Genomic DNA, 15,920 nt, shown 5'->3' on the forward strand with positions numbered 1-15,920 from the left:
TTCTTTGTGTAAGATATTCCTCATTCTCAGTGGTTCTGGTTTTATTCTCTGTAGCTCAGGAGCTGGATAAGGGAAACAGGGAATGTAGTAGGGGACAAATTCTGCTCTGTATGCATCTGCTTCTGATGAGTGCCTAAGAGCACATGTCATGGGTCCAGCCTGCTCATCAGGGAGTTAAACATTGCTTACATTGAAGCTTATGTTTGTGTGCCTCATGGGAAGTGTCCACAATCCTTTTAGTTACAGGGTTCTGAGGTTCATAAGGCTGCTTGATCTTGGAAGAAACTCATCAGATGGAATAGCTACTGACTGCAGTTTCTGTTCATCTAATATGGGTGGGATGATGCCAAATCCTCTGCTAGACTTGAGAGAAGCAGTGGGGTGTGTTTGTGAGAGCAGGAATTAGTCCCTGCCACTCCTCTGTACCCAGCTATGTCAGGATACAAGAAACCCTCGAAACAACCTGTTTGGAAGTTGCTGAAAGCTGTGAGCAAACCTCATTGGTGAGATGGCTGCCCACCAAAGTTCAAAGGCTGCTTTAGTTTCAGTTTACTGGTCTGCCTAGCCCAGGTGATCTGTGACCAGAGACATCCCGAGTCAGCCAAGCTCCAGAAGATGCCAGCTAAAGGGGCTGTAGCTCTCCAGCTACAGCTGGAGACCAGTCTGGGGTGGAACAAGGTGATATGAAGTGCTGTCCTCACGGGGACTGGGCTGGAGCCTGCCAGCCTATTCCCTGGATGCTCTTCAATACCCACTGGATAGAAATATTATTTGGTTACCCAGTGCCCTGGGCAAGATGTTTGATGTTGGAAACCTGAGATATTTTATATACGCGCGTGTGTGTATATGGAGTGGTTCTGCTGCAGCTTTTATAGAGACATTTTTCATTTCTAAATAACCTGCTCCTTCCATCCTGGCTTTTCTAATCTCAGTGACAGAAAAAAAATGATGCTGCCTTCCTGCAATCTTTTTTGTTTGTTTCCACAGCTGTCCTATATAAATTGCTTAATTTTTTGTGCATAAGCAAATCAAAGGTTAATGTCGAATAGCTGACCCGAGCTGCGAGCAAAGAAAGCAGCAGTGGCAGAGTGGTTTCTGAGGTTGTAGGAATAGGAACCTAAATCAATAGCTTTTAGCAGACTCATAAATGTTTCATTTGTATTCCTCGCTTCGGCATTACAGAGCTTTGACACAAGAATCCATACAACCTCTTAAATTAGTGTTGTCCCTGTGCTGGGTGTAGATGTTGGAAACGATTTCCCTCAGATGCACTTCAAAGCGCTGCGCCGTAAGGGCATTTCCCTTCCTGTTTTGCAGCCTTGATCCCGCGTGGCCTCCGATCCGAAGCGAAACGAGCTTGGCGGCCTGGAGCCCAGGCTGCAGAGATTTTGGCGAGGAGCGTGCACATATCCCAACCCCAACACCCGTGGCAATTCTCCTCCTGCCTGGCGTGGAGGCCAAGTAGGAGTTGTGGCTGCTTGGGCAAGCTATTGCTTCTGCACAGAGAAGCGCAGACAGACCTGTTCCTCGGGCTGTGACACAGCCCTGAGGAATGGCTGAGGCCTCAGGAAAGCCAACCTCAATAATTCACGACAGGGGGTGGGAAAGGAGGGGATGTGCCCACAACTATTTGTCGAATTTGGACTCTTTTGGAGGTGCTGGAGATGTGGGGGGGGGAGGAACCGTGTGGGCAGAGCATGAGTCAGGCAGCTTATCTGGTCATCGGCCTCCTCGTGAGGTCATCCACCCATGGAGCGTGGGGAGGTTTGTGCAGCTCCAGGCCTCTGACAGGTCAGGGCTGTGACCCTCGGCAGCCTGGGACCTCTGTGTCCGCTCTCTTGGCAAAGACCTTGTGCTTGGGGGGTGAAAGGCCCTTACGAAACCTCAGGCTGCAAAGAGCAAGTTAAAAAAGCAACCAACTGCCACCAGCAAACAACTCAACCAGAAACCCTCCCCATCTCTCTGTGTGGCTAATTACTGATTTCTAAACAATTAGGTGGCTGGAGCGGGTTGCCATGGGATTTCAACCCTGGTGTCTCCAGCATGCAAAGCAAAACCATGATGTTTTGGGGAAAGTGGGGTAGGAAAGGGGTAGAAAAACCATCATGAGTAGAGAGATGAGATTTAGCAAAGCTGTAAAAGGTTTCTCAAGCAAACCATTTCCTGTGAATTAGACCCGCTTTCCCCAGCTTGTTGCCATTTCTCCTGCCTGCCTTGTGTTGACAGGGAGGCTGAGCTGCAATGGCTTTGCTTTGCCTGCTCTCCTGGTGGCTTTGCTTTGTCTGCTGTCACAGGCCTGTGGTGGAGGCACGACACACCGACCTTGGTTTTCTTTCCTTCTAGGCTCATTTTTCTAACCTCAGGACAGTCATGCTGCACACTTCAGTGCTTGCTTTCTGCTACAAAAGAGGACTGTATGCGTCTGTCTGTCTGGTTTAGTTACATGGGGGACAAACTAAGGGCTGGCTAAAGTATTTTGGAGCAAAGGACTTGGATTTTATCATCTAAGCACTATTAATTTGATTGGTCCAAAGGCTTTTTCTTCCATAGGCAAGGATAGGTATCAAATAGCACTTAAATGAAATAGCAGCTAATAAAAGCCTTGTGTTTGCTTCTGCCTGTCTGTTAAAAAGCATAATTTAGCTGTCTCTCTTGCCTTATTCTCTGATGTGAATCAGTCCTGCAAAATGTTTAAGTCACATGAAGCGCCTGGTGAGTTTTATCAACAAAAACTACAATGAATGGGTTTGGTAAAATTTGTTCAAAACTTTTGGCTTGTGCTGGTAGTTAAATACTCCATAAATAAAACCAGTAGCAATTGCCTTTCCTAAGCCTGCAATAATCTTCAGGAAAATCAGAAGCCAAACTTGACTTCTGCTGAGCCAAGAACAGACCAGTGCCCTTTATCCTGGATAGACTGCTCTCTTCATGCTGTTTTTCCAAGGAAAAATAGCTCTTCTGCGGTTTGCCAATACCCTCTAGGGGTTGTTGAGACAATTTACCATCAAGTTTGGGTTTTGATTGCTTCACTTTGTTGCTCTGTTGCTGGAACCAAAGTGCAGAATTTCCCCTTTCACCCCGCTCTGCCTTCCCGCCCTGCTCAGCCTGAGTTATGTGTTCGGAGGGTGTGAGGGTGCAGGAGGCACGGGCTCTGCACACCAGGGTGCAGGAGCACTGGGATGTCCCCTGGTGCTTCATGTTTCAGGTCCACTGGCAGCGCAGCAGGGTTGCATAGCACATGCATGTATTCTCCATGCCGTACATCAGCAAGGACAAGAGAATAACTGGTTTTCTGTTTGTTTCTGTGCAGGCAAGAGCTCTGTCATCATGTCAGTGAGTGTCCACGAGAACCGTAAATCCCGGACTAGCACCGGCTCCATGAACATCTTGCTTTTCCACAAAGCTTCCCACCCGGACTGCGTCTTGTCCCATCTGAACACCCTGCGGAAGCACTGCATGTTCACCGATGTCACTCTTTGGGCAGGAAACAGGTCATTCCCATGTCATCGGGCAGTGCTGGCTGCCTCCAGCAGATACTTTGAAGCCATGTTTAGCAATGGTCTCCGGGAGAGCCTGGATGATGAGGTGAACTTCCATGACAGCCTCCACCCGGAGGTGCTGGAGCTACTGCTGGACTTTGCTTACTCCTCTCGGATCATCATCAATGAGGAGAATGCTGAGTCCCTCCTGGAGGCTGGAGACATGCTGCAGTTCCATGATGTCCGAGATGCTGCAGCTGAGTTCCTGGAGAAGAACCTCTACCCTTCCAACTGCCTGGGCATGATGCTGCTCTCCGATGCTCATCAGTGCCGGCGGCTCTATGAGCTCTCCTGGAGGATGTGCCTGGTCAACTTCGAGACTGTTCACAAGAGTGAGGACTTCAACAACCTTTCCAAGGATACTCTGCTGGACCTCATCTCCAGTGATGAGCTGGAAATAGAGGATGAAGAAAAGGTCTTTAAGGCTGTCATGCAGTGGGTGAAATATGATCTGGATGAGCGGAAGGCTTATCTCCCAGAACTTCTGAGGAACGTTCGTCTGGCTTTGCTTCCTTCTGAATGTCTCAAGGAAGCCTTGGCTTGTGAGGACTTGATCATGGTGGATGAAAGGAACAAACTTGTCTTGGATGAAGCCATTCAGTGCAAGAAGAAGATTCTCCAGAATGATGGGGTGGTCACCAGTCCCTGTGCCAGGCCTCGCAAAGCTGGACACACGTTGCTGATCCTGGGTGGACAGACCTTCATGTGTGATAAGATCTACCAAGTGGATCACAAAGCAAAGGAAATTATCCCCAAAGCAGACCTGCCGAGTCCACGGAAGGAGTTTAGTGCCTGTGCCATTGGCTGCAAAGTATATATCACGGGAGGCAGGGGCTCAGAGAATGGGGTCTCAAAAGACGTGTGGGTGTATGACACTGTGCATGAGGAATGGTCAAAAGCTGCCCCAATGTTAATTGCTCGCTTTGGGCATGGGTCAGCTGAACTGGAAAACTGCCTGTACGTGGTCGGTGGACACACTGCAGTAGCTGGAGTCTTTCCTGCATCTCCTTCTGTTTCCTTGAAGCAAGTAGAGAAGTACGATCCCATATCCAACAAATGGACGATGGTGGCTCCTTTGAGAGATGGAGTGAGCAACGCTGCGGTGGTGAGCGCCAGGCTCAAGCTTTTTGTCTTTGGTGGGACCAGCATTCACCGAGACATGGTGTCCAAAGTCCAGTGCTATGACCCAGGTGAGAATCGGTGGATGATCAAAGCCGAGTGCCCACAGCCCTGGCGCTACACAGCAGCTGCTGTCCTGGGCAGCCAGATTTTCATCATGGGAGGAGACACCGAGTTCACGGCAGCATCTGCCTATCGCTTTGACTGTGAAACAGACCAGTGGACACGCATTGGGGACATGACAGCCAAGCGCATGTCATGCCACGCTTTGGCCTCGGGGAATAAACTCTACGTGGTGGGGGGTTACTTTGGGACTCAGAGGTGCAAAACGCTGGACTGCTACGACCCTACGTCAGACACGTGGAACTGCATCACAACGGTGCCTTACTCGCTCATCCCCACAGCTTTTGTCAGCACCTGGAAGCACTTGCCATCGTGATGAGGGTCAGGGCTGGGGGGCTTGTATCCAGGAGGTCAATAAGGTAAGGGTCTCCTTCTTTTAAATCAAAGCTTGCTGTCTTGTCTCAACTACATCTCCACCTAAGCCACGGGTTCCAAGTTGCTCATGTTTTATGAGAAAGGTGAATGTAAAGGTGGGATGCAGCACTGGAAAAGAGTACTGGGCTCTTCTGTAATGTAAGTCTAGCTATCTCCCGGGTTTCTTTGTTTCCAGGTGGTCCCCTTAGTATCTGAAATCTCCATGCATAGTTGCAAGCAGGCCACAGCCCCACTATCTCTGCTCTTGAGACAGCTGGGTGTGCCAGAGTCACTCTTCTGTGTGACTGTGGGTATGGGAGGGCAGATGTGTCAGTGCCTGCTCTCATGGCTGTCACCACAGAAGACATCCTGTCCCTGCGTGGTTGAGGGGATTACCGTTCCTAAGAGGACTTGCATGTGAGTCCTGGGGAATACAGGGACAACAAGTGGTTTGGAAAAAGTCTCTGCAGTTTGGTGTTTTTACTGGTGATTTATTTGGAGCTGATGAATATGTAGGCAGGTGACCCTTGGGATGCCAGCAAACCGTGGATCTCTTTTTATGGTCTGTATTTACATTTCAGTGGGTAGCAGAAGCTTGGAAGCCACGGTGCATTTGATGGTCCTGGTGTTTATTTAACTTCCAAACTGTTGCTTGTTAAATCAGAACTTCTGAGAGTTCTGTGTGAGACCTGAGTGGGAGGGAAGGGGTTTTGTAACCAGGAGGAGAATGTGTTTATCAGGGTTTTGGGGTGTGTGAGAATAAGGTGGTTGGTGGAAACTTACAGTGTCCTCTCATTCTGGTGCTCTGGCTCTCGGATGCTGAGAAAAGCTGCTATTGCAGTGCTGCTGGGACAGGGCTGTTGGCTCCTCCCCAGTGGGATGCGTTGTTGCTACTCTGGCTACCAGCTTCACCCCACGGAGCTTAGCGTGCCGTCACCAATCCGTGCTGAGATGCATCTGGCAAAGGCCAAAAACTCTTCTCACCTTGCATCCTGAAAGCAGATATTGATACAGTCAATGGTTGGATAGCATCATCTTCCCAGGAAGTCCACAGCCCCTCTGCCAGCTCAGTCGGCAGGTTTCGCAGTGCCGGCAATGCACACAGCCTGGCTTTGGTGGTTGGAGCCGGACTCCCAGCCAGCTGCAGGAGCTGGGAAGCCCTCACGTATAGGGGCAGGATTGGCAAACTTCACTTGGGGTTTTATTTGAAAGGTGAGGAGTGTGGGGAGGGAAATTCTTCCATAGACTCATCAAAATCCACTTCACTTAATAGAGGGAGGAAAAAGAATGCTGCCCAAATCCTCTAACACACCCTCTCACTTCCCTGCTTCCCACTTGCTGTGGTTGGTGTGCCCGGGAATCACCCAGTGGGTGAAATTACTGGCATCTTCCAGTGATCATCTCTTTTGATGCCAGCTGGGAACCAAGGAGGAGCTCTTGGCATCTCTTCTGGGCATTTCCCCAGTGTGACCACCTGCTTTTCTTGGGTGGAAACAAAAGCACCTGGAGCATTCTGCTGGCCTTTGATTTGGGAAACATCGGGTTTTAACATGGGCTGGGCTGTGGTGAGGGCAGGGCAAGAGTGGAAAGGGTTAAAATGAGAACTCCAAGAGTTTTCCCAGCCCTGGAAGATAATGGCCTTTCCAAATTCTCCTCCTCAGGCGTTGCCTAGCATCTGTCACAGCGGCTCAGTAATCTAATTAACTGCCACTCAGCTATTAAATATTGCAGCAAAGAGTGTGAGGACTCCATCATTTTCAGCGCAGGTCAATGGGGCCTCCCTTTAAGAGCCATCCTAGAGCTGGAAATTAATTTTCTCTGGTAGCAGATGTGCCTGAATATTAAAGCTCTACACCAGCCACGCTGCTGGGAACAGGACCAGGGAATATTTTAAGGTGGGAGTTGATTATTCAGCTACCAAATAGAAAGCAGCTTCCAAAGCCACAGCCATACTATTTTCTTCTCCTGCCTTTTTACCCCCATACTGTATTTGGGTTGTGCAGTCCTAACAAACGGCTTTGTGGGGGTTGTATAGATATTCTTTCCCCCACACACACCCCAACCCCGTAATCTGGAGCCTGGCACAAGTGCAAGAAAGCTAGGAGCTGCAATGCCAACCTGCACATAAAGCTGGGGGAAAGTCACTGTGTGAGGGGTTTATGTGCTTTTTTGGCTTCGCTTCCACTCCTCAGTTAAAAGAGGTATTTAAAGTATACATGAGTTCCTGGCAGACAGAACGTCTCTTCATTTTTCTAGAGGGTTGTGTTGGGTTTTTTTTTAACCTAAGTTATTGTTATGGCCTCAGCCACGGTGACAACTCCTTAAATAAGGCACTGAGAGTGGTGAGTGAAAGCCAGACCCGAATGAATGCATTGCCTGTGTCCTGCCAGCCATGTCCCCCACCCTTGCCTTGGCTGTCCTGGCTGCACCTGGGCCAAAACTGGGCTCAGGAACTGGGGTGACTGGCCATAGGGACCCTAAGAACTACCCTCTTGTCCTACAGCAGCCTGGCAAGGAGGGACACCCGGAAGGCAGGTTGGCCAGCACATGCCTGGGTGCTGGTGTGCTTTGGGAATGCTAGTCCTCTGGGAACCCCACTGAGATGGAGAAGGCTCAGGAGGGACCATCCAAGGTACCCCCAGAGCAAAGCAAGCCAGGTGGGTGGGCAAAAGCCTGTGCAGTCATACTGTAGGAAACAGTACTTTGTATTCCTGAAAAACCCACCCTCCTCACCCGTAACTGGTGAGGCTGCATTCACACCAGCCCTGACACCCAGGTAATATGTCCTTGAAAACTGTTGAAAATACCAACCCTGCTTTTCATTTAAAGCACAAAGCTGATCAGCTGGAAACGTTTCCGGAGGGCACAGCCCTCGCCCTTCCCAGCTGGAGCGGGGGCACCTTTGGGCAGAGGTCCCGGTGCCCCTGCCAAGGGTGCCATGTGACACTGGTTCTGTGCTTATTGCCAGCAGTTCATTCCAGGGACCAGGTGTGATTAGCAACAGAAGAGGTGACAGCCCGGTCTCCTCCCACCTGCAGTGATGGAGCCGTGAAGAGGAGAATCATTTCAAAAGGGAAATAAAATACTGAGTGCTCAGCTAATAAAGACTCTGAGTATTTATAAACATGAGCAGAGCCCAGCCAGGAGCTCAGGGGTTGATGCTGGGTGGTCTGTTGCTGTCCTGTGCAGTGACAATTGATGGGGACAGCTCTATACCTCCCAGGAGGTGACTTCAGGTGGTAGCTGGAACAGGTTCTCCAAGCTGCCTGTCTCCACATGAAAGGTGGCTTCTCCAGGCTCTGTCCTGTGTGATGCTCTTGTTTTCATGGGGAGGTCACAGATGGGCTTGGGGCAGAGAGAGGAGCATTTAGCTGGGGGTTGGGACAGTCCCCAGGGATGAGAGCGCTGCAGGTTGTGTGGTCCAGCTGGAGAAGGTGAAATGAGGAGGGGAGTCACTGCATCCCTCTGTGCTGCCTCCTCAACCACTCCCCTGGGGTAGAGATTTCAGGGCTGCTGTCTCAGAAAAAACAGGGATGAGCCAAATCCCATAGCAACTAGGAGCTGGGGGTTCCCCTCCCATTGCCTTTCAGCTCCTGCACAACCCTTGTTGGGGTCAGAGCTGCAGGGATTGGGGACTGGTTGCCTAGTACTGCTCAGGCATTTCTTCCTGGGGCTCATCCGCAAGCTCAGAGCCTGTTTGTGGCTCCCACCAGAGTCCTTTGTTGGGTTTGGCCCTGGCAAAGGCTGGTACCTGCTGGTGGGTGGGCACTGGGGCTGCTGCATTGGAGTCAGCTCTGGCACCTAAAAGCTGATCTCTGGCCCCAAAGCTCCTGGGAGGATTCTGGCAGCGTGCCCAGCCCCAGAGCTGTGTTCTGATACTGCGGTCACGCTAAACGTCAGCTCCGTTCAGTGGCTTTCCCTGATTATTTAATTACAGCTGAGATAACGAGCCTCTTGCACAGACCGCTGTAGTGCTGGCTGCTTCGGCTTCCCTTCGACGCGGAGCCGTGCTTGGTCAGCGTTCACGCTGCAAGAAGCCACAGGGTTTTGATGCCATGTATTGCTCCCAGCTCCCCCAGCAGAGCCCTGTTCGCAGCTGGACATCTTCCTATGCAAAACCCTGCAAACAGCAGCCGAAAAAAACCCCAAAAAACCAAACCCTCAGGATAATTTCCCGGCTCCTGAACGCCGCAGCTCACCTGCGTGCGGCTGGGTTGGTTGCTCCCAACCTGTTACAACCTCGTTGGAGCAGAGTCACAGCTGGTTTCTCTCTGTGGCTCCTAGGGAAGCCTATTTGCATGTCTATAATAGCCAGGCCGGATAAACAGGGACTGCAGTTGGGTTGGGTTGGTTTTTTTTTTGCCCCTGCTGCTCCTTCCAGGAGGCTGGTTGTCTCTGAAGCCAGTTTATCAGGCAGTGTTGGAAGGGAGTGGCTGGCCTGGGGAGGAAAGTCGATGAAAATCAGGCTTTTCCTAACCCTGGGCAGATGGGAACATGTGCAGTCGGAGCTCAGCCTCAGACTGGATTAATCAAACCCTTGGAAGGATCAGTTGTAGGGATGGTTTTGGAGGAACTGGTGGAAAAAGAGAAAAAGGGTCTTTTTGGTGTTGTCTGTTCCCGGCCTTGGGCCCTCCTCCCTGCCTTAAACATAGAGCTAAAAGCTCCCCCAATGTTTCATCCCCTTGTCGTTCCCACAGAGCTTTCCTGGATAGCTCTGCCCAGCTTCCTGGTGCTCTGAGCCCTCCCAGCTCAAAGTGATCTCTCCCCTCTCCAGTGAAAGCAAAGCACACCCTGAACCCCACGTAAACCGACTGCTCTCCACCTCTTCCCATCCCCAGGGTCTGGGCAGGGGGCTGCCCTGATAGCTGCCGATATGCAACCCCTCTTCTGGGGCCTCGTCCTGGCCGTGTCCTCTCCTGCCAGGCCAGAGCCGAGCATCCCAGCAGTAATGAGCTGTCTCTTTCCCTCCCCAGGTGCCGGAGTCACTTCCACGTCCCCTCTCGCTGCTGGAGCCAACACAGCGAACGAATCCCCTCCCATCGTCCCTCACAGGACTCCGAGGAGCCTTTCACACCCCTTCCCAGCACTGGGAGCAGGAGGCAGAGTCAGCCCCACCACTGGCACCGCACCACGGGGCACGAAGGGCCACCCAGCCCTGGCAGCTGCGTGGGGATGGCAAAGAGCCGGGAGCGCTGGCTGTGGGCTGGGGCTGGGTACGGGGGCACGGGGATGGCTTGTGGGTACCAGTGGCCCGATGGGACTGGGAAGGTGGAGGCTGTGCACCGGGCTGCATCCCTCTGCAAGCACATGAGGGGAGCTGTTAGGTGCTTTTTCTTACTTGGTTGGGGGGGTTAAGAGAAACTAATTATTTTTTTTTCCACAGCAGTGAACTGGCGTTGGCCATGGCTGCTCTTTGGGTGACTTGGGAGTGTTTTTTTAAAGGAAAAAGGGATTGAGAGCACCTGGCAGTGCCCATCCTCTGGCCGCTGTGCAGAGGCAACAGCTGCCGAAACAGTAAAGCGTGGGAGCTCTGGGCAGCTGCCAGCAGTGCCGGGTACCGCAGCGAAACAGGGCAGGTGCCTTTTGGTTTGCACTTTGGGCCTTTTTTTTTTTTCCCCTCTCTCTTTTTTAATTGCCCCCCCCTTCCCTCACCGCAGCCGTTTGCGAGTTGGTTGGAGGCCGGGCAGGTCCCCACGCAGCTGCTGGGAAGAGCACGGCGGCTCTGTTAGTGTGCCAAGGCACCGGCACCGCTGCCGAGATATTCAGCAGATAAAGCCCGCTGCGTGCTGGGAGCCGGTCTTCTGAGCTTCCCTGCCGAGCCGCGCGTGGGTGAGGGTGTAATTAGCAAATGAGCAGAAACAGAGGCGCAGCGGGGCAGAGCTTGTGTCTCTAGTGAATCCTTGGAGGGGAAAGGACTGAAGTAGGGGAGCATCGCAGGGCAGGCTGGGGAGTGAGTCCCTCCTTCCCCGTGCACCTTGGAGAAGGGAAAGGGTGGGCTGTAGCTTTGGAAGCCAGAGGTTGGGTTCTATCTGCTCCAGGTTGTCTGCACACACTGGCTGGCAACTGTATTTGGGTTTATCCATGCCAGAGCTTTCAGCCCGAGTCGCTCCTCATTCACACTGAGGAGGAGGGCACGTGGGTTTTGGCTGTCGATACCAGGATGCAGCTCCTGACCAGCCTCTCCCAGGGCTGGCCACTACCAAAGGCTGGTCCTGCACCTCCCCAGCATCCCACTTCCCTCCACAGCAGATCTTGTCCTGCAGATGCTCTGGGCTTGCCTTTCTCCCCTGGATTAGGTTGAGCTGTAGCCTGGCCAGCCGAATGATGCAATGTGATGAAAAGCCTTGACTTGGCTTCAAACAACAAAGGTCTTTTCGGAGCGGTGAGCACCTGTTGCTGCTGGGAAGAACACACTCTGTGCAGAGCCGGTCTGCGATGCGCTGGATGACGTTTATTTACATTTTCTAGGCTTTTTTTCCTTTCTTTCTTCTAGCTGCCTGCGAACTTTAATAAAAATGATGATCTGGGAACCCGTTTGTGTGTTTTTCACAGGAGTCTTCATTCTTAAGCAAGTTGGATTTAGGTCTAATAACAGGGCCGAGGAATAATAACAGGGTTGGCACTCAGCGGGGCGGTTCACAAACAACCTCCTAAGCAACCAGCCCAGCTATAATTATTATTGCTACAGCGCTTGGGAAACTGAGGCACAATGTCAAGTAAGCTCTCCAAGGTTAGTGGTAGATCTGGGAATAAAGCCCAGGGCTTCTCATATCCCAAGGGACATCATTGTCTCCCTTCTCAATCCCTGCTCTCACTCAACCTGACCAGGCTGTGGTTTTAGGAGAGGTTGCAGGTCTGTAGCGCTAATTGCTGCCAAATAGGTCGAGGGGGCCCAACACGGTGGCAGCCGTACTCCTGCAGGGAGAGCCAGCAGTGCCTAAGGGAGGCGAGAAGAATCTGTACTTCTGTTTTACTTATTTGCCGTCACTTGGCTGCCACAGCTCCCACGAAAGGGGCCTGTTGACAGGCGAGATGGACTTTCCAGCTGGGGCTTCTCTTCATGCTTCTCATCCCCACCCGAGAGGAGCCGGGGTCCAATCCAGCTCTGCTCTGGGAAGGCTCTGGGCTCTCCGTGGCTCCAAGATCAGCAGCTCCAGCACTGCTCAGGACTGGGAACACGAGGCCGTGGCTGGGAGCAACCTGGCAGCACCACAACAGCCTTGTGAGGTTACAGGGACTGGGAGCCTGGATTGCTGAGCAGGGAAGGAGATGGGGAGCGTGTTTCCTTGGGCACAAGTGCTGGGTGGGCAGCAGCGTTAGCGGCCATGAGCTGGGCAGAGGGGAGTGCAAGGCACCATAGAAAATGCTCATTAAAGACCCCTTTGGGAAACCAATTCTGGGTAGAAATTGCTGTTTGATGAGCAAGGGAGGGGAAATGGGAGGGGTGGGGGGAGAGTGTGTGAATGCAATCCCTTTCAGTTTTGTTGATTCAGGTTTTTATATGGGATTCTGGGACTTTAAATACCAGCCTGGGAGGCTTTGGACTGGCTAGCTTTGATATGAGCCATGCAAAGACCTGCTCTTTTGTATTTATTCTGGAGCTTGTCTGAAAGACAATTCAAAAGCAATCAGCAGCTGCTGTGACAGCAGCAACCTGTTGCTATGGAATTAAACATGGTGCAAAAATACAAAGGTTTCTTGGTTGGCAGCAACAAAGTAGAAGGGGAGAGAGGTATGGAAACGGATGGAACGGGCAGAATAAAGCTTCAGCCAGAGCAGGGCTGGGTTTGAACTGGAGGTACAGGGGGAGAAATGTAACCCTGATGTGTCAGGCTTTGCTGAAGGAGCTTTTTCACCATCTCAGCAGGTCGCGCTCAGCTTTGTCTGGAAGCGAGCGCTTGGGAAAGCGTCTCGCCTGGTGGCATTGCAGGGCTTGCACGTTCCCAGGCTCCTGGGAACCAGGCCCACATGCTGCAGCCAGCCCTCGCTGCAGGGTGTCGGGAGCTCAGACACCTTCTTCCCCATGACGTGGCCGGCAGCCCAGTGTGGCATTCCCTAGAGGTGCAAGGGCCTGCAAGGATACAGCCCTTGCTCAGACCCAGGCATGGCAGCAAACTGTTGCTGGCAGGCCCAGGCCACCAAAAGGTGGCTTGTCCCACACTGTCTGCCTTGTTTTGCAGGGCCCTGGCCACACAGGAGAGCTTGGTCAGGACACAACTCCAGGGGCGCCCGGGCAGGACACAGCCACAGGCGAGCTTGGGCAGGACACAACCCTAGGAGAGCCTGGGCAGGACACAACTCCCTTCAGCCCTGCACTCTTGCCCAGGGGCTCTCTCCACCTTGGTTCCTCAGTTCCGTAATAGGGTGCTCCCCACCCTCCACAAAGCATTTGGGAGGAGAAGGCAGGGAGATGCTCAGAGATGGGACCAGGCCAGCAGGATTAGACCTCTCCCAGGCGCAGGTCTTGGGACCTCCATCCCCAGGGACTGGCTGTGCTGAACCTCCCCAGATGCAAAAGGCTGATACTCCCATGGCTCATTTAAATGAACCTCATAGTGCCTTGCTGGCTTTTAAATATGCATTTTCCCAGCCTGACCCCAGCTGCCCTTGAAATAATATTGCGTGGTGAAGCCCTACAGGGAATTACCATCTGAGCTCACTCTCCCTTTGTCACTAGAGTCAATTAAAAGCAGAGTAGCCAGTGATTTAATACCTCCGGTGTCTGAGGAAGCCCCACATCTATCCAGAGGCTGGCTCAGGCATTTTAGACACATAATTGAAGTGGGGGAGTGTCTTTTCCAGCCATCCAACATGCTCTCAAATTCATCCATGTCTGTGCAGAGCACTGAAGCCTCGTGTCCTTGGCTTGTCTTCTTCTCCTGCGTGTTAATTAATACTCTAGCATTGCACATCCTTCCTGCAGTATGTGCCACGTCAAACTGTTTTCCATGCACCATCTCCCTTGGGATAAACCCAACTCGTTTTAGTCTCTGGAGAGGGTCCAGGCTCACAAACTCCCACTGCAGAAAACGCTGCTCACCAATGAAGTCAAGCTTCCAAGAGCAGGGGAAACCATTGCTCCCAGCTCCCCGCAACCAACTGGAAACTTAAACTGGTCCCAATCCCTCTTGCTTCAGTGCAGAGCTGGGGAGGGGGGATGCTGGGTGCCCTCCAGGTACAGACGGGTGCGTGGGGTGGAGTGAACAGCAGAGCCCAAGCTTGCTCTTTCCTTCCTCCTTACAATCTCCCTTTTCTTTCCATTTCACCACCTCTTTATTGAACATCAGCGATTGTGCAAAACCATCAACCCTGCCTGCAGCAGTGTGACCTACTTTACCACCTCCTCGTCCCCTTCCTTGCTGACAGAGCCCACCCAAGCCATTCAGTGTTTCTCAGCTGAATAACAAACCCAATTAGGTGGCAGACAGCCTGGCTGTCACCCTGGCAGCGCCGGGGCATCGCACGCCCCTCTCCCCAGCACACGCTGCACCACTGATGGCTGTGGCTCACGGCCACTGCAGACAAAGACCCCTCTGTATTTGTGTGCCCCCCTCCAAATGAGGGTGGGGGAAGGGTTCAGGAGGGCTGCCTCTGGCTATCAGATGTGTCCTTTCATTTCTCCTAACAGCTTTCAGGGACCACGGAGCTCAGGAGCCACATAATGCAAGGGGGTTTTCAGTCCTGGCTGCCCCGGGGAGCCCTGCTGAGGCTGGAGGCATCGTCAGGGGCCATACTAGGATGGCACAACCTGCGACAAAGCTGCTGGCTCCTCAGGCAGGACGTGATTCAATAACTGATAGAAAGTCACAACTCTCAGTCCCAGCATCAAACCTAACCCCAGCCCCACGGTTCCATCCAGGGAAAAACCTTACGGTCCTGCCCTTTGCTGCTCCCCTCTCTCTTTTCCCACTCCAGCAGGGATCCTTCTCCCTACTACCGGTCCCCAGGACACTGGCTCCACTCCACCGAGGGTGTAGCTGTGTGCTAAAAGGGATGAGTAGAAGCAAAGCCAGGAGAAAAAAAGCTTAAGGGCCACCAGGAAGAGTCCCTTTGGTTTCTGATTTCCTTTTGGTTTCTCCTGGGTAGGATGTAGACATTCCCAACCTGGTGCAACGCCAGCAGCTCTGGGACCCGCACTGTCTCAGCTCTCCACCAGGTGTAGATAGGAGGGAAAACACCCATTACTCCATGTCTGGGTCACTGTCCGGAGGAATTACACATGCACACATGAACAGGGGCTGCTTCCCTCCGACAGCCACTGCTCTGTGCCCAGCCGAGCACCCACCACCCCCAGCCCCCTCCTCTGCCCATGCTGCCGCCCGGTCAGGCTTCGGGCTGCTCTGGGGCTTCCCACAGGGCTCTGCTAATGACTCACGGCTCCTGCTTGGCTCTAATTAGGCTCCTGTCTAATTAGGCTCCCTGGAAAGACGTGGCCAGTGAGAAGCAGCTGTTTGGTGAAAGGAAAAGGGAAAGAAAGAGCGTCTGGAGTTGCTGAGTGCCGGAGGGAGAGACGCCAGGCTGCGGCGAGAGGTCAGGGGTGTCGGGAATTGCAGCTGAACTGTAGCTGGGAGGGGGACAGACCGTAAAGAAAGGGAAGAGCAGAGCAACTCTAACAACCCCTGCCAGGGACGCTCCCTGGGCTCAGCCCTGCCCCAGCAGGGAGCAGGAGACAAATTCGGCTCCGTCCTGCTGGGGACTGCCTGGCTGAGGCGCCGGGATGTCCTCCAGCCAAGAGCGAAGGTGGCTGTTTATAACCTTGTTGAACAAGTTACTGACATGCCAAAG

General features: G+C 52.6%; 1 protein-coding gene across 3 annotated transcripts; it reads left to right on the forward strand.

The window, feature by feature from the left end:
• Nucleotides 1-3,327: 3,327 nt before the first annotated feature.
• On the forward strand, nt 3,328-10,194 carry KLHL25 (kelch like family member 25; the record flags this gene model as incomplete). 3 transcript variants are annotated; one of them, XM_084268390.1, is made up of 2 exons in its annotated part: nt 3,328-5,140; nt 10,109-10,194. In XM_084268390.1, the coding sequence occupies one exon, from the start codon at nt 3,328-3,330 to the stop codon at nt 5,095-5,097; it is 1,770 nt and encodes a 589-aa protein (XP_084124516.1). In that variant the 3' UTR covers nt 5,098-5,140; nt 10,109-10,194. The 3 variants fall into 3 exon arrangements, with proteins under 3 accessions (XP_084124516.1, XP_084124518.1, XP_084124517.1); XM_084268392.1 differs by lacking the exon at nt 10,109-10,194 and adding an exon at nt 8,107-8,232; XM_084268391.1 differs by lacking the exon at nt 10,109-10,194 and adding an exon at nt 8,104-8,190.
• Nucleotides 10,195-15,920: the final 5,726 nt, after the last annotated feature.

The sequence above is a fragment of the Gallinula chloropus genome, assembly GCF_964237585.1.
Source record: "Gallinula chloropus genome assembly, chromosome: 9".
NCBI classification, from domain to species: domain Eukaryota; kingdom Metazoa; phylum Chordata; class Aves; order Gruiformes; family Rallidae; genus Gallinula; species Gallinula chloropus.